General features: G+C 42.6%; 1 protein-coding gene across 1 annotated transcript in view; it reads left to right on the top strand.

Moving 5' to 3' along the window:
• Positions 1–10,968: 10,968 nt before the first annotated feature.
• Positions 10,969–26,354, top strand: part of cfap299 (cilia and flagella associated protein 299) — a 509,376-nt gene continuing 493,990 nt past the window's right edge. The window contains exon 1 of the mRNA XM_080198915.1: positions 10,969–11,087. Within this exon, the coding sequence (XP_080055041.1) occupies positions 10,977–11,087 (111 nt within the window). The 5' untranslated portion in view covers positions 10,969–10,976. The remainder of the gene's footprint in view (positions 11,088–26,354) is intronic.

The following is a 26,354-nucleotide window of genomic DNA, read 5'->3' as shown; positions in this document are numbered from 1 at the left end:
GCTGCTCTTAACCCCGCTCCTTAGTGTTCCAAGTAACACTAAGAATTCGTTTCCAGTGGCCAATGACAATAAGGTTCATCTCTTTACCCCTAAGATTAAAGGGACACATTTCCGACTCTTAGAATTACTTGTGCTAAATTGTACATGTGGCCCACCTTCAAACTCCAATGAAATCATGAAACAGACACCTAGTCAGGTCCTTACAGACCGACTCCAGTACTGTTTGAATCCCTATAGTTGGTAGTGACTGCTGCTAGACTAAAACTGGCCCTGACTTTGCTGGTTAGTTAAAGTTCTTCCTGGCAATCCTATGACTTGTCTATTCATCGGTCTGACCAAAATTGCTCTGTAGTGCTCCACAGTTAGGATCACACCACTGTAAAAAAAAAGGTGCCCAAGGAAAGGGAATGCAAGGGGGGGGGTGAGCATGGACACTTTAAATGTGTGTATATACATCAAATATTGGATGTGATAATAGCAGAAATTACATTGATCTCCTCAGGACAGCGACGGACGACGGAGATGCGACCTACGATCTATCTCATCGGACTCATCATCGGGATAAACACACAGGACATTTCAAGCAAGATGAATTTGTGGTATCCCGGCTATTTATGGTTCGCCCCACCTGACGCAGGGGAATGTGAGGAGGGTGTGTTATGGGTACACCCCGAGAAGAGTATAATGTTTGGGTGTAACAACCAGCGATTGGTATACAAAAAACCAAATGGTAGTTCAACTGAATGTTATCTGAGTGTCACCATAGAAGGGGATTGGTGGGGATTTTCAAATAATGGGTGCCCTGAAATTGGATGTTTAGCCAACAGCCCGGAAAAAGGATTAGAGCTAGGACAGCGGTGCCCCGGGACACTTATAGAGGGGAATTTTGCATTGTATGACATAAGAACTGGACCGAAGCCAACACCAGATCAGTCCCACTCAATTTGTCCTGAAGCTACCCCTGGGCCACAGAATGGATTGATATTAAAACAGACAGGGAAAATCCTGTACGACAACATCCACCACGAATTAGTACCTGTGGTGGTGGATATTGCTGGGACCCAACTGCCAGAATGGTGCTCTCCCCAGCTGAAGAGATTGTACCTCCACCTAACTCGCAGACTGTTAGGACAGAAGGTAGGAATGGATGAGGGACAAGAAAGATCCAAGAGGGAGTTAGTCAATGACATGGCCACAGCATATGGGGCAGGGGTCGCAACTATCAACGCCCTTGATTTAGCTGACCTGGACAATAAACTTAGGGTTTTGACCCAACAGGTTAAACAGACACTAAGTTCTATCAACGACGACAATCAGCAAGATGCTGAAGGGGAACTGATTGGGAATGTGGCCAGCAGTCACATGGTAGCTGTATTAGAAGGACACGCCAAAACAATCAATCAAATTATTAGGGAAAAATTAGAGGATGACGACCGACAACAGAACCGGACTTTATGTAGTGCATATGGACAGTGGATGATAGAACAGCTAAGGGAAAACCTTGAGCAGGTACGTAGTGGACAGGTTCCATCTTGGATTAGTGACGAACAGATGGAACATCTATTTACGGGTAAGAAACACCCCGGGTTATCTGGTTGCCAGATGCGACAGTTGACCAGAGTCTGGTTCAACGACGACTGCAAAGGGACTCCAGGGAAAGCCCTGGGAATGATATTAGGGCTCCCCATAATCACTGACGACCAGGTTGGACTGAGGGTCTTTGAAGTGGAAAATATAGGAACTATCCATGAGGATATCTGGATAGGATATGATGGCATTTTACCATACGCAGTGGAAAAAGAAGGGAGACTCATAGGCACTACTCTGGACAGATGTCAGCAAACTGATGAAATAATTGCATGTCCGTACCCAGTTTATTTAAATGAGCATGCACTGTGTGGCTTCAGAACAAACACCAGCCTAAATTGCTCAGTAGAAGCTCGTAACCTGGACACAGATATAACTCGGGTAGCTTACAAAGGAGCAGGGAGATACTGTCTTACCACCTCCCTGAAACAATATCAGTATGGCACAACCCATTGTAACATTACTAACACTACATTCTGCATCAAACCAGACATACCAGCCAGAGTGGGCCTCATTCAACTAATAGACATTCATAAAAGGGAGAGGATAGATGTGAACGCCACTGACAAGCTCCGACAGACTCTAGGGGAGTACCATGAGAAATATGATACAAGCTTAAACCTCCTGCCGGAGGAATTGAACCTGATTCGGGCAAAATTGGCTACAGCCCACAGAACCTTCACCAAAGTAGTACAGCAGACCCGAGAGGTAAAAAAGAGGATTAAGGAAATCAAAGTCACCACTTGGTGGGATGACCTTTGGAACTGGGGCTCAAACATCCAAATCCATCCATTTGTTCGCTTAATGTCACACCTGGCTGTAGTATTAATTTTGTTTACCCTAGTATATCTGATCATCCTCACAATCCAATTCAGCCGATGGAAAAAGAGGATGACCCGGAGGCAGAATGTAGGGTTCGCCCTTGAATCATGGCCTCCTCTAATTCAGTAGAACAATGTTTATAGGAAGGCTGCCATTTTACCATTTATATTAATGAGCCATTAGAAATTCTACTACCAAAATGTGTCTCAGATATGTGAATACTTTATTCTAATGTTTGTTTAAGTGTTGGTTTATAATTAATTTATTTGTTTGGTGTTTGGAATATCTGATTGTCTGTATTTGTGGGTAACTAGTTTATTGTAATAATGGGGTTTAGAATATGTGGTTGTTTATATTTGTATTGTAGACTGTTGTTGTCTGTAGCCTCCGGAATATGTTGTAGGGATGCATTATTACTGTACATGTCAATACCTGGACCTTGCTTGACTGTTGAGTGACTGGGGAATTCCTGACAGATATTGGTCCTGAATTTGTGATCCATCACGCTTTGCGTTCAGGATCAAAGGGGGGAATGTAGCCAAACAGGCCATCTAAAATGGCGTTTTGTAAAGCACTCTGGGATAACCGGGCAAGAAACTAAACCGACAGGCTGCAGTTTAAAGACAGAGACAAACAGGCTGCAACCCTGATGAGCGAATACACAGGATATGGGCCATCTCCAGGATGAAAGAGACTGTCTGATCACACTGGGTTGTGTGCCAGACGTAAAGGCACCGTGAATCCTTATTTAGGAGGAAGGTATGTGGCCTATGTGCCTACAACACCTACAGGCATGGCTGCCAGGGACACACCCAGAGATCGGTGTGGTAGCACCTGATTGGACTCTTATCGATCAGGGTGATCAAGTCCTGATCGATTGATTGGCAATGGCCGGAAAAAGGGCGTGAAGCCAAATGGGGTATAAAGGATGCTGCACAACCAGGAATCTCTCTCTCTCGGACCCCCACGAACAAGCTACAACGACGGAGAGCCACCACACCTGAGGAGGGAGGAAAGAAAGAAGATCAGAGCCAGGGTACCACACCAGACTAAAGGACCAGACTACGCAGACAACTACCAAGACCAGCACACAGATAAAGGCCAGTATCTGTTTGGGTATTTGTCAGTCACACACAATTAAGTCAAGGTCTTGTATTGTACTTGAATTCTAGCATTTCTGTAAGATAACTTATTGTTGGTTGGGTGGGTGATTATTGATTGTGTGGGTTTAAATAAATATTGTTTGTACTAATAAGACGTCTGCTCAAAGTTATTTGTCCACCGTATAAGGGTTACAACAGGCTGATTTTTTACAACAGCTTTGTGAGTGGAAAATCATGTCTCACAAATCTGACAGTTTTTTGAAGGGGTAACCAAGAAGGTAGATGAGGGCAGTGCAATTGATTTTGTCTATATAGACTTTAGCAAAGCCTTTGATAAGGTACCGCATGGTAAGTTGTTGCATAAGGTTAAATCTCGCAGGATCGAGGGTAAGGCAGCCAAATGGATACAAAATTGGTTTGATGACAGAAGACAGAGGGTGGTTGTAGAGGGTTGTTTTTCAAACTGGAGGCCTGTGACCAGCGCTGTGTCTCAGGGATCAGTGCTGGATGCATTAATATTTGTCATTTAAATTCATGATTTGGATGAAAATATAGGAGGCATGGTTAGTAAGTTTGCAGATGACACCAAGATTGTTGGCATAGTGGACAGTGAAGAAGGTTAACTTGGATTGCAATGGGATCTTGATCAATTGGACCAGTAGGCTGATGAATGGCAGATGGAGTTTAATTTAGATAAAGGCGGGATGATGCATTTTGGTAGATTGAACCAGGGCAGGACTTATTCAGTTAAGTAGAATAGGGCGCTGGGGAGAGTTATAGAACAAAGAGATCTAGGGGTACAGGTTCATAGCTCCTTGAAAGTGGAATCACAGGTGGACAGAGTGGTGAAGAAGGCATTCAGCATGCTTGGTTTCATTGGTCAGAACATTGAATACAGGAGTTGGAACATCTTGTTGAAGTTGTGCAGGACATTGGTAAGGCCACACTTGGAATTCTGTGTATAGTTCTGGGTCACCCTATTACAGAAGGGATATTATTAACCTATAAAGAGTGCAGAAGAGATTTACTAGGAAGTTACTGGGACTTGATGGTTTGAGTTATAAGGAGAGGCTGGATAGTCTGGGACCTTTTTCTCTGGAACTTAGTTGGCTGAGGGGCAATCTTACAGAGGTCTATCAAATAATGAGGGGCATTGATCAGCTAGTTAGTCAATATCTTATTCCAAAGGTAGGAGAGTCTAAAACTAGACGGCATAGGTGTAAGGTGAGAGGGGAGAGATACAAAAGACGGTCAATTTTTTCACACAGAGGGTGGTGAGTGTCTGAAACAAGTGCTGGGGTAGTAGTAGTTGGAGTTACAATTTTGTTTTTTAAAAAAGTGTTTAGACAGTTACAGGGGTAAGATGGTTATAGAGGGATATAGGTCAAATGCGGGCAATTGGGCCGAGCTTTGGGGATTAAAAAAAAAGGGTGACATGGACAAGTTGGGCTGAAGAGTGTGTTTCCATGCTCTATGTCTAAGTGCTGGGTTCCCAAACACTGACAGTAAGGACTTGTAACAAATTACGCTTTTTTCACTAGCTGAACAGCTACTTCATGCTTGTGCTCTGCCTGCATTCCAGGAGGAACTCCTGTGCTCCCAACACATTACCCCTCTTGTAGCTGTGCCATCACGTGACCACTTGGTTTCCAGCTTCCATATTTAAGTTAGGACAACTGGTGGTACTGAAATGCAACAGTGTATGTGAACATAATTGTGGATGAAGCCTTATAATAACATACAGATTAAGTATGTTAATACATTATTTACATATGATGAGGCATAGGTTAAGCTTTTGCAATTGGTGCATAGCCCATCATATTTCTTCCCCAGCCCTTTTCCTTGTTGTTGAGAAAAGATGAGATTCGAATGCCAGTTGCAAACTAGGCACAACCTTCTGTTTGTTTGATCATACATCCTGAGGTGTAGTTATGCTAATTGGTTATGCTGCAGTTTTTTTCAGACTGGTGTCCTTGGTGTGGATAACCTGGGCATTCCATCTATAAATTCAGTGGGTGCTGTATAGACCTCCGGAGAAGTCTGCGTGTCCACTGGTGTAGGTGATCTGTGTTGATGAACTAACCATGCAGGATGGATTGATACTGCCATGGCCAGTGATTTGTCAGGCTACTTTTCTTCAGTTGTACTACACCCAACAACTTCCTCAGGAGCACCCTAGGTTGGAAACAACCAGATACAAGGCCATGGAATTATTGTACTGGCCCCCCATATGCACCAACACTGAGGGGGAAGTTTCCAGGTGTTCACTGTGTAATGCACTCAAGCCGCATCGAGTCAAAGAACCACTGCACTTACATGAGGTCCTGGACCTCCCAGGGTCATCCACAACAGCTTGCATCTATGAATGGAGTGGTGAACAACATTTAGTCTTAGTTGATTTGTGTTGTGGGTAGTTTGAACTTGACTATCTGCCAAACATGACGAATAACAAAGTTATCTTCAAGCTCCAGTGGCAATCTTTACCTTCAGTATTGCATTGCTGCAAATCACATCAAGGTGGTGAAGATCTCACCCTTTCCTCTGACGGTGATGGCACTCCCAGGCTGAGTGGTTTTGCAGCTTTGGCTGAGCTGCAGTTCATTTACCTTGCTCCTAATCTTGGAGAACAGACTGGCTGCAGTGCAGCTGGTGGCTAAGGAATGCTGCTGTGGTTTCGATCTGCAGCATTTTGCAAAATGATTCCACTTGCCAAATTTATTTATCATATAATGTTTACCATACATGAAACACACTGAGGGTGATGGCCACTGCAGTTGGGGCAGGGTGTGCTTTGTATTGCAGAAACTTGTTTCCCGCCTAAAATCTCTGAATTTTTTTGACTGTTTAACACAGTAAGAAGTCTCACAACAGCAGGTTGAAGTCCAACAGGTTTATTTGGTAGCAAACAACACTAGCTTTCAGGGCTCTGCCCCTTCATCAGGTGAGTGGGGAGTTCTGATCACAAACAGAGCATATAAAGACACACACTCAGTTTACAGAATACTGATTAGAATGTGAATCTTTACAGCTAATTAAGTCTTAAAGGTGCAGACAGTGTGAGTGGAGATAGCATTAAGCATAGGTTAAAGAGAAGTGTATTGTCTCCAGACAGGACAGTAAGTGAGATGTTGCAAGCCCAGGCAAGTCATGGGGGTTACAAATAGTGAGACATGAAACCAAGATCCCGGATGAGGCTGTCCTTGTGTGTGGAATTTGGCTATCAGTCTCCGCTCAGCGACTCTGCACTGTCGCGTGTCGTGAAGGCTTCAATCCTTAACGCCGACAGCTGTCAGTTTCCAGATGCAATTTTACAACTCATCCGCTTCATCCTGGACCACAACGTCTTCATCTTCAACAACCAGTTCTTCATCCAGACACACAGAAAGCCATGGGGACCAAATTTGCACTTCAATATGCCAACATCTTCATGCACAGGCTCGAACAAGACTTCTTCACCGCACAGGACCTTCAACCCATGCTATACACTAGATACATCAATGACATTTTCTTCCTCTGGACTCATGGTGAACAATCACTAAAACAACTATATGATGACATCAAGATCCATCCCACATCAGACTCACCATGGACTATTCTCCGGAATTGGGTGCATCTCCATCAAGGACAGTCACCTCACTGTACTGCAAGCCCATGGATAACCTCATGATGCTTCACTTCTCCCGCTTCCACCCTAAACACGTTAAACAAGTCATGCCCCATGGACAAGCTCTCCGTATACACAGGATTTGCTTAGATGAGGAGGATCTCAACAGATACCTCCAGACACTGAAAGATGCCCTCATAAGAACAGGATATGGCGCTCGACTCATCGATCGACAGTTCCGAAGTGCCACAGGAAAAACTGCACCGACTTCCTCAGAAGACAAACACGGGACACGGTGGACAGGGTACCCTTTGTCGTCCAATACTTCCCCAGAATGGAGAAGTTAAAACATCTTCTCCAGAGTCTTCAACATGTCATTGATGAAGACGACCAACTCGCCAAGGCTATCCCCACATCTTGCCTTCAAACAACCACACAACCTCAAACAGACCATTTTCCACATCAAACTACCCAGCCTTCAGGAGAACAGTGACCACAACACCACACAACCCTGCCACAGCAACCTCTGCAAGACATGCTGGATCATCGACACAGATGCCATCATCTCACGTGAGGACACCATCCACCAGGTACACGGTACATATTCTTGCAACTTGGCTAACGTTGTCTACCTGATACACTGCAGAAAAGGATGTCTCAAGGCATGGTACATTGGGGAGACCATGCAGATGCTATGACAACGGTTGAACGAATACTGCTCGACAATCACCAGGCAAGACTGTTCTCTTCCTGTTGGCGAATACTTCAGTGGTCACGGGTATTCGGCCTCTGATCTTCGGGTAAGCATTCTCCAAGGCGGCCTTCACGACACGCGACAGCACAGATTCACTGAGCAGAGACTGGTAGCCAAGTTCCGCACACATGAGGACGGCCTCAACCGGGATCTTGGGTTCATGTCACACTATTTGTAACCCCCATGACTTGCCTGGGCTTGCAACATCTCACTTACTGTCCTGTCTGGAGACAATACACATCCCTTTGGCCTATGCTTAATGCTATCTCCACTCACATTATCTGCACCTTTAAAACTTGATTAGCTGTAAAGACTTGCATTCTAATCAGTATTCTGTAAACTGAGTGTGTGTCTTTATATGCCCTGTTTGTGATCAGAACTCCCCACTCACCTGATGAAAGGGCAGAGCCCTTAAAGCTAGTGGCGTTTGCTACCAAATAAACCTGTTGGACTTTAACCTGGTATTGTGAGATTTCTTACTGTGTTTACCCCAGTCTAACGCCGACATCTCCACGTCATGTCTGTTTAACACGCAGATGCTTAATGGCTGTTTGTGATGTTAAATCTTTCTCCCACAGCAGTTATTTACAGACAAGATCGCCATGGACTCTGCAGATTATTTGATCCCTAACATACCAGTAAAGGTGCCAACTGCACATTTTTTTTTGCTAAGGTTGTCATATAAAATTGTATTGATTTATCTGCATTTTGAGTTGATTAATTAAATACATGCCTATATCTTTTATCAGAAGGTCCACTAAGTTTAGTAAGGTGTAAGCTCGTATCTTTTTTGATTTGTTAGCTAATGCATCACTGCAGTAAATACGCCACTCATTCTCACACTTTTCCCAACTGTCCGCAATGTTTTCACCGAACACGAGTGGTGTGGTGACGTTCTTATGCCATACTGCCAAGTCTTGACACCATGTAAAAGTGCTGTGTTCCCAAACACTGACACAAAGGACTTTTAACTAAATACTATATTCACGAGCTGAGCAGCTACCCCCTGCTTGTGTTCACTCCATACTCAGGAAAGAACTCCTGCACTCCCATCACATGATCCTTTTGTAGTCATGTCATCACGTGGCCACTCAATCTACAATGCGCATTAACTGGGGGATAAATAGATACAGGCTAAGGAGAATCATCCTGACTTGAAATGTTGGCTCTATTTTCTCTCAGTAAGAAGTCTCACAACACCAGGTTAAAGTTCAACAGGTTTATTTGGTATAAAAGCCACTTGCATTTTGAGCACTGCCCCTTCATCAGGTGAGTGGAGTTCTATTCACAAACAGGGCATATAAAGACACAAATTTAAGTTACAAAATGATGATTGGAATGCGAGTGTTTGAAGGTAATCAAGTCTTAAAGATACAGAAAATGTGAGTGGAGAAAGCATTAAGCACAGGTTAATGAGATGTGTATTATCTTCAAACAGGACAGTTAGTGAGATTTTGCAAGCCCAGGCAAGTTGTGGGAGTTACAGATAGTGTGACATGAACCCAAGATCCTGGTTGAGGCTGTCCTCATGTGTGCAGAACTTGGCTATCAGTCACCGCTCACTGACTCTGCATTATCATGTGTCGTGAAGGCTGTCTTGGAGAACACTTACCCGAAGATCAGAGGCCGAATGCCCAGGACCGCTGAAGTGTTCGTCAACAGGAAGAGAACAGTCTTGCCAGATGATTGTCGAGCGACGTTCATTCATCCATTGCCATAGCATCTGCTTGGTCTCCCCAATGTATCATGCCTCGCAACATCCTTTCCTGCAGCGTATCAGGTAGACAACGTTGGCCGAGTTGCAAGAGTATGTACCATGCACCTGGTGGATGGTGTTCTCACGTGGGAAATATTCTCTCTTCTCTCTCTACAGATGCTGTCAGACCTGCTGAGATTTTCAAGCATTTTCAATTTTTGCTTCAGACGAACGGCTGATGGCTTCAGACAAGGGGTGGCAGTGGCATTGTGGTATTGTCATTGTAATAATAATCAAGAGACCTAGTGGTCTCATCATGGCATATGGTGAAATTTGAATTGAAAAGAAATCTGCAATTAAAAGTCTAATGATGACCGTGAAACCAATGTCAATTGTCGTAAAATCCATCTGGTTCACTAATGCCTTTTAGGAAACTATTTGTCAAAGAACAAAGAACAACCCAGCACGGGAAACAGGCCCTTCGGCACAACGAGCCCGCGCCGCCGCATCCTCCTACACCTACCCTGCCCTGCGTGTATGCGAGTGGAACCCCTAACTTAGCCAGATTCAGGGGAGAATAGTGTCAATTTGGTATACCAATCAGCCTAAGAGCACATCTTTGGGGTGTGGGAGGAAACCGGAGCGCCCGGAGGAAACCCACGCAACCACAGGGAGAATGCACAAACTCCCACAGACACAGGCCCAAATCCATATATCTGCGCAGCCAGCAGTGCTAGTCACTGAGCTGTTGTGGCGCCCGTCTACCGGTCCAGGATCAAGCACACACACCGACACGAAGTACTAGGCCACTCCCGGAACCTCCAAGAGCAGCCCACGCACGACCCACCATGTGCATGCCCCTCGTTTGACAACAAGGTCCTTACCTGGTCAGGCCTACACGTGACTCCAGATCCACAGCGATGTGATTGACTCTTAAATTCCGTTGGGATTGGGCAGTAAAAGTTGACCCACCCAGTGATGCTCACATCCCATGATCAAATTAAAAAAATGCATTATTATAATATGTAAGGATAAATTTAAATTTAAGTTCCAGTTTTAAAGTTCAACAATTGGGTTTTTTAGGGTATAACACCAAGTGCAGTAGTTTGTGTCGATATTATAACAATCCTGTATCATCACAGAGATTTGCAGGTATTTGAAGGAAATTCTGTACAACAGAATATTGAGCACGTTGCTCAAACAATTCAATATTAATCTACCACCTCCTGCTCTCTGTTACTTTTATCTGCTTCCACTGCCTCAAGTGTATCCAACTCCCATTGAGAAGTGGAACATTCCTGCTGACTACCTGACTGATTCACTCAAAGGCAGCCCCGCCTGGACTGACCCCGTGGCCCCGCCTCCCCGAGACCGGAAATGACCGTTGCTGGGGAGACGGCGCTAAACAAGATGGAGGAGGAGCAAGGCGGTGCGGCGGTGGACAACATTGTCAATGAGTTCGAAACATACGAGAGTTTCCTGGATTCGCAGATCACCTCCCTGGACCTCTACTACTTGGAGGTAAGAGTCGAGCCCGGCAGCAAACCTCAGGCGGACTGGGCGAGGATGGGGGAGGAGTGGCGAGGGGGCGGGGCGGGCGACGGCGGGGGGGATGGAGAGGGGTAAGGGGGGAGAGGGATAGTAGGGACTGGGGGCCGGGGGACCAGGGTGTGTGGGTAATCGAGGGTCAAGGCAGCCACGTTGTGATCCCAGCTCAGTGATTGCCTGTTGTGACAAAGATCGAACCTCAATATTTCTAACCGATATCTGCTTTAGGCTTGTGTTTGCACATTAATAACTGCGTTTTCTGCATTAAAAAATCAATTCCTATTTATTTAACCATTATAACAGTTGTTATTTTCAACTATAATTTTACTTAAAATAAAACTATTCTTGTGACTAAAACAATAACCAATTATTTATGATTGCGCAGAGTGACCCTGAAGTTATCAGTAACTGTTTCTAAGCTTTAAGAACATCAGAAATAGGAGCAGGAGTAGGCCATCTAGCCCTTCGAGCCTGCCCCGCCATTCAACAAGATCATGGCTGATCTGAAGTGGATCAGTTTCACTTTCCCGCTTTCTCCCCATAACCCTTAATTCCCTTGTCTATCAGAAACCTATCTACCTGTGACTCAAATATATTCAGCGAGGTAGCCTCCATCACTTCAACGGGCAGAGAATTCCAGAGACTCACCACCCTTTGAGTGAAGATGTTCCTCCTCAACTCCGATCTAAACTGCCGCCCCCTTATTTTGAGGCTGTGCCCTCTAGATCTGCTATCCTTTCTAAGCAGAAAGAATCTCTCTACCTTGGACTTGAGTCCATTTCAGGCAGAGACAAGAGAGTTAATGGTGGAAATAAGAACATAATAGAGAAACTGAAAAAATATTTTGTGCCCATCGTCATGGAAGAGGATACAAAAACCTTTCTGAAATACTAAATCCTAACCGATGTGCCGTGGCACACTGGTGTGCCATGAAATAAGATTCAAAATTATTAAAAATTAATGTAAATAAAATAAATCTAATCTTTGTTTGCAGCTCTGTGGTTGACATCTCCAAGTCCTGATGAATTTTGGGCCTTCCACACATCCAGCAACCAGGAAAAGGCTGCCAATGCACTGTTTAGATTACTTTATGTTGATAATCCGAACCAGTACGCGTCAGGAAAGAGTGGCATGTATGGTTCAGACATTTTACTTAGTGCAAAAACTGGGCTGGGGAGGGGGGAGAGGAGGAGAATTCAAAAAAAAGGAGAAAAGAGGGAAGAGTAAAAAAACATAGTGAAGAAGACAGAAGAAAGAAACAGGAACCAACAAAGTTAAGAAAAGGAGAAACAGACTGTAATTGGAGAAGGGGTTACAAAGAGCAGACCTTAAGTGAGGAGGGTTCGGGAGAAGGCCTAGTAGTTGAAAAATCCACAAAAGAAGCCGTGAAGACCCAAGAAAGCAGCTGAAAGTTGGTAACTACATGCTGAATGCACTGGGGCAAAGATACACCTTTGGTGGACTTGTTTCTGGCTTACACGGCCGAGGAGCCGAAAATGTGCTTGTAAGTTGATGATCAAAAGCATTTATTTCATTGCATGGTGTGTTTGACCACAGTTTGCCATGGATAAGTTCTTGAAGAGAAAAAGAATCCCACCCTGATTCAGATGTGCTTGAAAGGACAGAACCGCAGGAGAACTAAGTGAGGTTCGTACAGAGGCAATAGAACAATAGGTACTTGGCCTTTGGATTTTTGTGAACTAGTGAGGTGTCTTGCCCTGTCCAAGAATGCCTAATTTGCAGGGAGGAACTCTCCAATGCTGCAGTGGTACCAAGTAAATTGAAGAGCCATTTCAGTACAAAATAACATTCACTCTCCAGCAAGGATTCACAGTATCTCAAGCATTTGAGAGAACAAAACATACCGCAAAATGAACATTGATGGAGTTTGTGCAGGTTTCAGATAATATACAGGAGACACGTTACCTGGTGACTGAGCTCATAGTGAAATTGAAAAAGCTGCAAATCATTGCTGAAACGCTAATTCTGTCAACATACACAGATTTAGTGACAGTAATATCAGGAGCTGATGTTGCCAAAGAAATCAACAAAGTTCGTCTTTCTGATAGTACGACCAAACAGTGTATTGATGAAATGTCAGTTGATATTGAACAGGTGCTTCAAGAGAAATTAGAAATGAGTGGAAATTCACCTGCAGATTGATAATTCACCATATATTAGTGGACATTGTCAACTCTTGGCCCATGTCAGATAATGTTGAGGGGAATTCTACCAAACAGAATTTCTTCTCATGCAAAGAGTTGTCTGATCATGGAACTGGTCAGGAAATCTTTTGTGACACAATTGCTTATCTGGAGGGAAAGAATCTTAACTGGACCAAGTGGAATAGCATTTGCACTGATGGAGCAGCTTCTATGATGGGAACAGTCAAAGAATTTGTGAAGAATGTGAAAGAACTGAATCCCGACATCCAGATCAGCCACTGTATCCAGCAACGTGAAGCCCTTGTTGCCAGAACAATGCCATCTGAGTTATCTGCGGTGTTAGAATAAACAGTGAAGAACATGAATTATTTGAAGTCAGATCCTCTGAAATTACACTTGTTTACTATTTGTGTGAAGAAATGGAAGCTGACTACCAGTGTTTACTGATGTTCACAGAAGTACAATGGCTGTCTCGGAGAAAGTTTCTCTCTCATGTTTGAGTTCTGTAATACACTGAAAGAGTTTTCGGCTCTGCATGAATTGCCACACATAGGTTTAATGTGTGATGACTCTTGGCGTGCTGAGTTTGCACCTCTTTCAGATATATTCAACCATCTGATTGAGCTGACTCTTAAAATGCAAAAGAAAAATGAAAATATTGTTACAGCCACAGAAAAACATCAAGGCTTCAGATCAAAACTAGCCCTTTGGCAGCAAAAAGTAGCAAATTCGTGCTGGCAAAACCAAATTGAACGTCACTTCTACACATCTTAAAAAAACTACAAGAGAAGTTTGAATGCTATTTCTCCTTCGAGTAACAAGCCTTTAGTTCACTTTCTTTTGAATGACTAAAGAAATTGTCATTAAAAGAACAAGAGGAATTTACAGAGCTCAGGATGGATTGTACACTGAAATTGGACACATTTTGGTTGCTTGTGGGACAACAATATCCATCTTCTTCAGATTGCGCTATTGCTTGCTGTCCCATAACCGTCCTGTGCAAATTATCGTTCTCAACGCTGGCTTATGTAAAAAAAAACAAAAGGAGGGAGTTAAACACTGGATAAGAGCAAATTTCAGCAGATGCTGGAATCAGAAACCAAAAGAGATGACCCTTTGTGAAAAGGTCATTTGGACTCAAAATGTCAGCTCTTTTGTCTCCTTTTATAGATGCTGCCAAACCTATTTTCCAGTTTTTCTCTTTTGGTTTCAGATTCCAGCATCTGCAGTCATTTGCTTTTATTTAAAAGGAGGGAGTGCTGGTTAGTGGACAAAGACCTGCGAGTTGCCCTGACTTCAATTCCTCCCCAGATCAAGAGACTCTGCTCACGCTCACTAGGTGCCACATTAGCATTGTTAGTGCAGTGCTGCTCACGGTTCTTCCTGGATTTATAAACTTCCACATTGAGAAACACAGACTTAAAAGAAAATGAAAACAATTGAAATCTTTAATGGACAACACTTTTTAAATAGTGTATATTTCAGTTAAAAAATTGTATTTGACACGCAAATGTTGATTAAGGTTTCATTGTAAACTTCCTAAACTAATCAACATTCTATGTGTGTTCAGGAGGCATCACAGATAAAAGGCTTTTGCCCGAGGGCAGCTCCGTTGGAGAAAATAGGAAGTGTGGTCCAATTTTTTTAATATATTATAAAGGTGTGCCATGATCGATAAATGGTTGGGAACTACTGCACTAGGGAACAGAGAGGCTTGTGAGATTGATCCTGAAAGAAATTCACATTAGTAAAAAAGTAGTACTGGAACAATTAATGGGACTAAATGTTAATAAGTGTCCAGAACCTAATGATTTACATCCCAGAGTGTTGAAAGAGGTCATTGTAGAAAAGCAAATGTGTTAATGAACATCTTTAAAAATTCTGTAGATTCTGGAATGGTTTCTGCAGATCGGAAGGTAGTAAATGTAATCCCACTATTTAAGAAAGGAGGAACAGAAAAAATGGGGAACTACAGATCTGTTAGCTCAATATCCATAATAGGGAAAATGCTGGAGTCTATTTAAAGGATATGAAAACTGATACATGGAAAACAATGGTCACATTGGGGAGAGTCAACATGCATTTAAGAAAGGGAAATCATATTTGACAAACCTGTTGGAATTTTTTGAGAATATAACTAGCAAATAGGGCAGAACTGGTAATTATAGTGAAGTGGATTTTCAGCAGATTTTTCGTAAAGATTTCTCGCAAAAGGTTAATAAACGTAGATTGTGGGCAATATCCTGACATCAAGTAAAAATCGGTTAATGGCATAAAGCAGTGAGTAGGAATAAACGGGTCATTCTCAGGTTAGCAGGTTGTGACTAGTGGGATACCGCAGGCATCAGTGCTTGGGCCCAGCTATTCACAATCTGTATCAATGATTTGGATGTGGAGACCAAATATACCAAGTTTGCACATGACAAAAACTTAGTTGGAATGTGAGTTGTTAGGAGGTTTCAGGGAAGCTTCAAGAGGACTTAGGCTCAGTGAGTGGGCAAGAACATGACTGATAGATTATTATGTGGAAAAATATGAATTTATTCACTTGGATAGGGAAAACAGAAAAACAATGCACTTCTTAAATTGTGAGAGATTGAGAAGTTTTGATGTCCAAAGGTTGTCCTTGTCGACAAGTCATCGAAAGCTAAGATTGCAGGTATAACAAGCAATTAGAAAGGCAAATGTTATGTTGGCCTTTATTGCAAGAGAATTTAATTACAAGAGTAAAATGTATTGCTTCAGCTGTATAGAACCTAGGGCAGACTGCATCTGGAGTATTGTATGCAGTTTTGGTCTCCTTACATGAGGAAGGATATACATACCATACAGAGAGTGCAACAAAGGTAATCAGACTAAGTCTTGGGATGCGGATTGTCGTATGAAGAGAAGTTGAAGAAACTGGACCTCTATTCACTATAGTTTAGAAGAATGAGAGGTTACAGGCCTTAATATGGCAGATGCAGAAAGGATGTCACCCCTGGCTCGGGACTCTGGAACTGGGGACACAATAAGAGGTAGGTTATTTAGCACTGAGATGAGGAGGAATTTCTTCACTTAGATGTTGGTGAATCTTTGGAATTTTCTACCCCAGAGTGCAGTGGAGGATCAGTTATTGAGTATGTTCAAGGCAAAGAGCAATAGATTTCTAGTTATTAAAGTTACCAAGGGAAAAATGGATAGTGCAGATAAATGAGGTAGATGAGGACAGACAATTGAAGGAGAATATCAGCCGGGATCTAGTTGAATGTTGGAGCAGACTGGAGGGTCTGAATGGCCTACTCCTCATCCTGTAGTCGTGAACCTGAGGGTCATTGTTTATCTTCGGCACCTACTTTTTGTTGGAAGGAGCAGGGAACAGTGAGCCCAACGTATTTACTGTAGTGCAGTTTTAAGTACCAAAACAAATTATGACGTGGAAACAGTATTTATTAGGATATGTGGTGATGTTTGAATAATTCTGTTAAACCTCCAAAGATAACAGCAGATGGTATGCTGATCAAAGATTTCCAATGACCAAAATAAAGATAATGACAAGATAAATATCTTGTGCTGTGTGGATATATATCTTTTACATCAGCAATATATTGTAGCCAAATACTGTTTTGAGTGGAATTCAATATGTAGCTGATGTTCTGGCTTTTAATGTCTCTTTAAGATGCATGTGGGCTATGTTACTTTGCTGCCCACGTATTGCACAGATAAAAATAAACGGACCTTTGTTTTAAATGCCCATATGGTACTTGCATTTATGCATTTGAATATGTGGCTTCGTATATTGAGTTTCAGAAAAGTAATCTGCTTTCTTGTCAAAACGTACGGAGTTAAATGTTGTTCACTGGCTGAAATTATAATAGAGTAACTTCGTTCAAAATAGATGAATCAGTTTTTAGCAAAAATTGATTAAATGTAACATTTTAATTGAGAACCTTATCTGAATAATTTATTAATGAAAGACTTGTGTGTAGACATTTAGTTTAAACTCTATGAAATTGTTAATTTGATGTATACTGGCTGTCTCCTAAATCATCTCATTAATAGACTGCTTGCAAAGAATATTGGTATGCAACCATTAGTTCACTTCATATTTTACAGATTTATTGCACTTGTAGTTCTTACCCAAGTGAAATTTACAATGTAACATTTTACATTCCTCAAAATGGTTTTTGCCATAATGGAGTAAATTGGACAGTGTTCATGGAAGTCCAGAATTTGCTGTCAGAGGTTCCCAACCTCTCCTTGTTAATACACTAAACATTCACAAAAATGTGATGCTGTGAACTTGTGATACTTGCCGTGCCACTAGTATCCATTAACAATGTCACAAAAAGTTAAGGCATTCAGGAATAATTTTTTTTAACAACAATAATTATTGCGAAAATTCAATGATTATTTGCTCTCTCTTCCTATCACTGTACTCTCTGACTGTCTATCTGTTTGCCTGCCTGTGTTCTCACATGTTTGCAACATAATTCCCAGCCTGTGGTCTGTTCTTGTATTCACAGTATTTCAAAAGTAAGCCCCAGCATGTTGGTAGTGGGGGATTCAGCAATGGTAATTGATATTGAATGTCAAGGGGAGAAGGTTAGATTGCCTCATTGGAGATGATTATTGCCTGGCACTTTGAATGCTACTTGTCACATCAGTCCAGACCCAAATGTTGTCCAGGTCTTTCTGCATGTGGGAATGGCCTGATTTACTATCTGAGGAATCATAAATGGAACTGAACATTGCAATCATCAATGTGCATCTCCATTCTTGACCTCATGATGGAGGATGTCATTGGTGTGACAGCTGAAGTTGATTGTGCCCAGGATGTTACTCTGATGAAGATCTGCACTGATGTCCTGGGGCTAAGTTAATTGGTTTCCAAAAACTACAACCATCTTCTTTCATGCTGGTTATAATTCCAACCAGTGAAGAGTTTTCCCTTGATTCCCATTGACTTCAATTTTGCAAGGTTCCTTGATATCATACATGGTCAAATACTGTCTCGATATCAAGAGCAGTTACTCTCTCCTCACCTCTTGAATTTGGCCTTTTTGGTTGTGTTTGGACCAAGATGCATTGTGGTCAAGAGTTGAGTGGTCCTGAACATTAGTGAATTGGCAATTGCTTTTATATGCCACTTGATAGCACTATCAGATGATACCTTCTATCATTCGAATAATTTTGCATTTTGTTGGTTGGATGCCAGTGTTGTAGCTGTACTGAAACAGCTTGGCTTGGGTGGAGCTAGCTGTGGAGCACAGTATTACTGCTGGAATGTTTGAGGGAACATGGCCTTTGCTGTATCAGATGTTATCATGTGGAGTGAATTGAATTGGTTGAAGGCAGGTATATGTAATGCTGGGGATCTCAGGGACAGGTTGAGATTAATCATCTACTCGGCCCTGCTGGCTGAAGATTGTTCCAAGTGTTTCACGCTTGTCTTTCTCACTGATGTTTTGGCATCCCCCATCATTGAGAACAGTGCTTATTTGTAGAGTTGCCTTCTCCAGTTAGCTGTTTAATTGCCCACTACCATTCACCACTGGATGTGGCAACACAGCAGAGCTGATCAGTTGTTTGTGGATCACACAGCTCTATTTATAACATGTTGCTTCCGCTGTTTTGCATGCAAATAGCCCTGCGTTGTAGTTTCACCAGGTTGGCATCTGATTTTTGAGTGCGCCTACTGCACGCTCCCTTCATTCTTCATGGGACCAGAGTTGATCCGTAGCTTGATGGTAATGCGAGAGTTAGAGATATGTTGGGCTATGAAGTTACGGATAGTGGTTGAATACAATTCTGCTGCTGCAGATGGTCCAGAGTGCCTCATCTATGCCCACTACTAGATCTGTCTGACTCTGTCCCATTTAGCATGGTAATAGTGCCAGACAACATAATGAACAATATCTTCAGTATGAAGACAGGACTTAGTTTCCAGGAGGACTGAGTGGTGGTGACTCTTTCCAATACCAGTAATGGACAGATGCACAGATAAATTGGTACAGGTGAGATCAAGTAGGTTTTTCCCTCTTGTTGGCTTTCTCGCCACCTGCTGCAGGCCCAATCTGGCAGATATGTTCTTCCAGGATATGGCCAGTAGGTCACTAGTGTTGTTATCAAGCCAACCTTGGTGATACGCAGTGAAGTCCCTCATCAATTTTCTGTGTCCTTGCTACCTTCAGCGCTGCTTCCAAGTGGTGTTCAACATAGGAAAATATGGATTCATCAGCTGAAGGTAGATGGTAATCATCAGGAGGTTTCCTTGCCCTTGTTTGACCTGATGCCATGAGACTTCCAGAGTCAATGTTGAGAGGACTCCCAAGGCATCTCTCTCTCCTAACTGTGTAGCATTATGCTGTCATCTCTGCTGGGTCTGCCTGATGGTAGCACAGAATATGCCCAGGGATGACCATAGAGAGGTCTGATACATTGGATAGAATCTTCCCAAAAATGGCAAAGTATCAGATTTTAACTCAATGATGTGTTTCTCTCCAGAGCAATAAGCATATTTTCTCGCCAGATCTTATGATACTATGTCACAAAACAACAATGGAGGGGTGGCGTATTTCACGCTTTCATTTTGGGGGGCAGGGCCTAAACAAAGCTGGTTGCAATTGGGGACCTGTTTTTAAAGATTATGTTGATCAGACCAAGAAATAACCTCTCCCCCATCCATTACAGAGGTCTTGGGGGCTCCCCCAACCCCCTCAATCAATCAATGCTGGCATCCCTCTCCCATCTCCTCTCACTCCCCTCAACAGTAATCACTGGTATTCTTCCCTGCCCCCTCCACACCAACAGTAATCACTGCCATTTCCGTCTCTCTTCTCCCACCCTCCTAACAGCTTTTATCAGCATCTGTCCCTTCCACCTAACAGTAATCACTAGCATCTTCCTATCTCTCCCTCCAACAGTAATCACCAACTTCTTGCTCTCTCTCTTTCCCCAACATAAATCACCTGGCATCTCTCCCCACCCTCTACAGTGATCACTGGCATCTACCCTCTCCCCACCCCAACAGTAACCTGGCATCTACCCCTCCCCCCCCCCCCACGCCCCTGACCCCTGATGTCCAACAGTAATTGCCAGTATCTCCCTTCCTTTCTCTCAACAGTAATAGCTGTCACTTTCCTCTTTCTGTCGTTGAATGCTCTCTCCCTCCCCATTACGCACATGCCTCCCCATGGCGCAACAACTAGGGTCCACCCCTGGCATGAGCCTTGGCACAGGTTGGCACTGACCTGGGCCAGGGGCAGTGTCAAGGATAGTGTCTGACATGCCCTTCTCCCCTGGGGGCTATACTTTTTCGACCCCAAGAGGACCTCAATGACAGGCTCACAGCCGGGCGATCCTGTTGTAAACCTTGCCAACATGATTTTACATTGGCGAGTTATGAAAATTTAACAGAAGGAAAATATCTGACGAGGGGATGGGGTGTTTAATGATAAAATTTACTTAAATGAATATAAATCAGATTCTCATCTATTATGGACATGAATCTGATTATGTCAGAAATTGCATTCTCGTTAGCGCGATTCACGATTCCCAGACTTCACAGGACCTTGAGCCCCTCCTGCCAATCCTGCAGATGGAAAGTGTGGGCTCAAGATTCCACCCCTCCACCCACCACAATAACTATAAGGCATTGGTGAGTATGACTATATCAGGTCGTTGCTTGAAGCAGATGGTTTTTACGACAATCCAATAGTTACGTGGTAACCATGTATGAAACTAACTTTCAATTCAAAATTTGTTCATTAATTACATTTAAATTCCACCAGCTAACTAAGTGGTGGGATTTAAACCTCTGCCTGAGAGTGTTAGCCTGGGCTTCAGGATTACTAGTGCAGTAACATTAATGCTGCATCACTGTCCCTTAGCTACAGTTAATAATGTAAACAATTTGGAATGGTTTAAAACTGCTACATATTCATTTTAAATAAACTTGTACCTCAATTCACTTCTAATTCACTTTTGGAAAGCATGGTAAACTCTCCTGTTGCACTTTACATCTTCAAATCACAGAAAGCATACATTTTTCAGACTAAGTAGATGGCAACAGTTAAATCTGGCAGAAATCTGAGTGGTCATTAAATGGAATCAAATTGTTTTAGATGCACTATTTTAATTTGTATGATAATAATAATTAGAGGTTTTTCAATTGAGTATGTCTTCTTATACTGCTTTGTTCACTAGTCAGCAATTAATGCTTTATCCCATGGCAGATTTAGATGTCTACATTTAACTACCTACTTGGTGCTTACAGGCATCTGCAGCAATGGGAAGGTCGATGCTGGTGCCTCGATACAGACAAAAGGCAATTATCTTCTATTCCATTCAAGCATTGATTGCTTTATTGTCTCCTCTCTGTACTCTCTGTACCTATGGAACAAACATAAAGACATTGGGTCAGATTTTGCTGGGAAGTAATGGTGCCTGAATATTGTTCTCTTTAGACTTGGGTACCAAAAGTGCCAGAGGATTTCAGAATTGCAAATCTTATACCCTTGTTCAAAAAGGGTGTAAAGATAAGCCCAGCAACTGCAGACCAGTCATTTTAATCTCTGTAGTCTAGAAATACTAATCCAAGAAAAATTTAATATCACTTGTGCAAACACAAATGGAAAGCCAGCATGGATTAGTTTTGGCAAGTTAGTGGAGTTGCTTTGATGAAGTAATCGAGAGGGTTGATAAGGATAATGCCAATGCTATGGTATACATGGATTCCCAAAAAGCATTGATAAAGTATCATACAAGACTTGTGAGCAAAGTTATTGCTCATGGAATAAAAGGAACAGTAGCAACTGGAAACAAAATTGTCTGAATGAGAGGAAACAATAGTGGGTTAGTGATTGTTTTTCAGCGTGGAGTAATCTCCATAGTGGAGTTCCCCAAGGTCAGTGTTGGGTCCCTTGTTCCACATGATATATATTTCTGACCCAAACTCTGCTGCATGAGGTACAATTTCAAAGTTTGCCAACAATACAAAATGTGGAAGCATATGAACTGTGAGTAGGATACTATAGAATTTTAAAAAGAGATGTGGACAAGTAGATGGAAAGTCAGACAGGTGCACATGAAATTCAACGTAGGAAAGTGTGAGGTGATTCATTTTGGTAGGAAGAGCATGGAGAGATAATGGCTGGGAGGTTTCAGCCCCCTGATAGTGGGTTTTCCCATGGTGAATGTGGCAAGCTATTGGCTGGCGATGGGATCATCCAGTCACACCCAAGTCTACAGCATGCCTGCTTCCACACACCCACTCACTTCGCTGGTGGGGGAGATGGTCCACAAAGAGAAGAAAGCTGCAGCCTCAACATTTAACAACACATTGCTTGTTGATATTGAAGATCTGTGGCATAAGGAGGTCCAAAAACCTTTCAACTGTGGCTTGGGAGGAGGTGGCCAGGGTGATGAGCACCAACTCAGCCTATGAGAAATCAATCGTGCAGCGCAAGAAGAGAATTAATGATCTCATCTGTTCTGCCAAGGTATATACCACCTGATCGTTCAACTCATACTTGCACAAAACCATCAGACGTTCACAGGATGAATGGATCTCCACATGGATCGTACACCTGCCAACTCAAGGGGCATCCCATTCACTGTCCCAGGCACACCTTGACATCTCCATCTAAACTCTTATCCTGTACAGCTCTTGTACTTATTCCGTACTCAGCTCCACTCAGCACTCACACAAGCCAGGCATCCTTATCATCTGCTGCGGCAAACGCCCTGATCATACTTTTATCACCTGTCTTCATGTAGGATAAGCTCACCTGCAATAAGAGGGAGAGATCCCAGACTAGTGATGGGATGCCTAAGCTTCAAGGTGCCACTCAATCTCAGTCTCCGTGGTGTCAACTGGTGGAGAATGTGGCAGATGCATCCCACCAAATCCCTGGACATGTAGAGACATTGACAATACTGAATTTTGTTCAACTGGAAGACCTAGTGGCTATGAGATTGTTTTTGGATGGGCACTGTGATGTGCTGCCTTTATCCCATGCCCTGGAATCCTCAACCAACACACGCTACAGCTACATCCTTTGAATACACACGAGGACAAATGTTCAGGAAGGAGAGTAGATTATTTTAAACAGTGTTGGAATTCCACTTCTCTGAACCTACTAGCTGCAAAGTTTGGCGGAACAGTTTCCAATGATCTACTGCAACTTGTCTAAAAGCCCACTTGGTTTCAAATTTATTGTTGCACTGAGGAATTTCTATGCTTTGAACAAGTGATCATTGCAAGAAGATTGAGTGACATAAATCAGAATTAATCTTGTGCAAATGCACCTGTTTTTATGAAACTGAACCTAACATGTCTCAGTTGTGTATTCCTCCTCATTTGGGAATACCAATATCAGTTGAGTGCCCCTTAAGTCATCCCACTAGTGATTCATTTTTAAAAATTTATTTGTGGGATGTGGGTGTCGCTGGCTGGCCAGCATTTATTACCGAACACTCATTGTCCAAAGGCAGTTTGAAGTCACCCACATTGCTGGAGTCACATTTAGGCCAGACCAAGTAAGAACAGCAGATCTCCTTCCCTAAAGGACATTAGTGAACTAGGTGAGTTTTTCGAACAATTAACGGTTTCGTGGTCATACTAGATTCTTAATTCCAATTTTTTTTATTGAGTTCAAATTCCACCATCTGCCATGGCAGGATTCGAACCTGGATTCCCAAAACATGAGCTGAGTTTCTAGATTAATAGTCTCGTGCTAAGACCACAAGGTCATCGCCTTCCCTTATTTCTCCCAAAAGCCCTCAAAGTTGTTTCATAGTTTTATTTTCTATTGCACCATAGGTTCAAGTTGTAAGAGGGTGCTGCTGAGGTCTACTACCAGACCAGCTTTGATTCTTTCCATATAAAAATTCCTCCCATTGTCTTGGACAGGTTTCTCTCCCTCAAATAACTCTCAGTCCTCTCCCTGCAATTTTTGATTTTGTTGTCATTGTGATGGATATCACAGTCTTATTGCCGGAATCGTTTAAGGTTAACGTGCATATGCTGCATGTGAACATTACCCCTCTCCATCTTGAGGCCTAGTGCATGGTGACATGTTGAGGTCCCCCACCACCACCATCTGGTTTCTGTATCTGCACTATCGGTTCCCAAAGAATCCCCACAATGCAGGAAGTGGCCTTCAGCCCATTGAGTGTGTACTGATTCTCTGAAAGATCCCTCCCACCACCGTACATTTACCTTGGCTAATCCACCAAACTTATACATCTTTAGACGCTAAGGTGCAATTTAGAATGACCAATTCGCCTGCACATTTTTGGACTTTAGGAGGAAGCCAGAGCACCTGGAGGAAACCCACGGTGACATGGGGAGAAAATGCAAATTCCACACTGTCACCCAAGGCTGGAATTGAACCTGCCTCCCTGGCATTGTGAGGCAGCAATGTTAGCCACTGTGTTGCCCATAATTCCATATTGGCTTTCCTTAATTAACCCATATTTTTCCATGTGACTATTAATTTTGAGCTAAATTATTGTTTCTAGAAACTTGTGGACTGAAAATGCCTCCCCTGACTGTGTCATCAGTATTTATGCCCACAATACCCCAGACTGACGAATGTGAGATGATGACCAGACCCTGCGCATCTTGTTGGGGCACGACTGACAATGGGCTGACGTGCCCGTCACCGCTCTGGATTGGGACAAGAACCATCTTTGCAAGCTCAGCAGTCTAAGCATTTCTTTTTTATTTGGTTCTCCACCTATTCAGCCCCAACTGGCTTTTGGGCTTTTGCCCTAGATTCTTCCTAGACTGGGCCTGAGGACATTCCCACCACCCCGTCCAACCATGTGTGTGAGTGCACCCTCGCCCGATTTTCTACTCTCCACCTTCCCCCTTCCATTCTGCCAGTCTGAGTTTGGACGGCTACAAAATACTTTGGATGTGCTGCTTCTGTTTGGCCTAGGAAGCTCAGAATATACCTCTTCAAATTGTTCCATAATTCTAATCACTAGAGGTAGGAAGAATAATTTAATTATTAAATGAATCAACTAGCAATAGATGAAACAGAATTTAAAATAACAACCAAAATATTCAGTCCCATCATAGTCATTTTTTGCTGTTGTAAAAAAAAGCCTGTGTCAGATGTGTTTAGTATGAGAGAGAAAGCATTGTTTTTCCAAAGTTTTATGGTTAGAAATACAGATGAATAAAAGGAATAATAATAGTTATTAGCAGTAATTATGTAAATAAGTAACAACCACAAATTGTTTCTTTTGGGTTCAGGTTACCTTGTCTCTATTGCTCATCAGGAGATGGAACCAGTGTTGCGCAGAGCAAATCCAACAGCAGATGGCACTGTTACAGTGAAGAAAAAAGACTGTTTCTTTCCAAGCCTTTTAAACTGCTGTTACAGTTTACTGTAAAAGTGTTCTTTTAAGAATTAACTGTTTTGATGGATTTAACTTTCTTTTGACAAAGAAGTATTTAAACCTTGTTCATGCAAATAGTTGTGCCGTGGACTTTCTCACTGAGAGATTACTGCAAATTGGGTTAAACCCATATGTGTGCAGGGGCTTTTTGGACCCATTGAAAAGCACAGACCCTGTGCAAGCATCAATTTAGAAATAGCCTGGAGGAGATAGTGATACCATGTGAAGAAGGCACAACGAAGCCCCAGGCATTAGGTAATAAAGTTTTATGCAAAACTTATTGTATTGCTAACAGCAGTTGAAATGTTTTATTAATTATTTTAATTTTTATGTATTTTTCATTTATAATTTTATTTTTGATTTTTATTAAATCGGTTCATTCAGGAAATTACAGGAAACGTCTGAAAGAATGCCCCAAAATTTATTTCTGTCTTTGGATTGCGAGAGGTTTTGAGTACAGAAACAGGGATGTGTTGTTACAATTATACAGGGCCTTAGTGAGTATTGTGTTGCGTTTTGATCTCCTTTTCTGAGGAAGGATGTTCTTACTCTTGAGGGAGTGCAGCGAAGGTTTACCAGGTTGATTCTGGGACTGATGTATGAAGAGACATTGACTAGGTTAGGATTGTTTTTGCTGGAGTTCAGACGAATGAGGGGGAAATCTCATAGAGACTTATAAAAT

The sequence above is a fragment of the Carcharhinus amblyrhynchos genome, chromosome 1 (genome assembly GCF_965287045.1).
Source record: "Carcharhinus amblyrhynchos chromosome 1, sCarAmb.v2.hapA, whole genome shotgun sequence".
Classification (NCBI taxonomy): Eukaryota; Metazoa; Chordata; class Chondrichthyes; order Carcharhiniformes; family Carcharhinidae; genus Carcharhinus; species Carcharhinus amblyrhynchos.
This window is presented reverse-complemented; position numbering and strand designations above follow the sequence as displayed.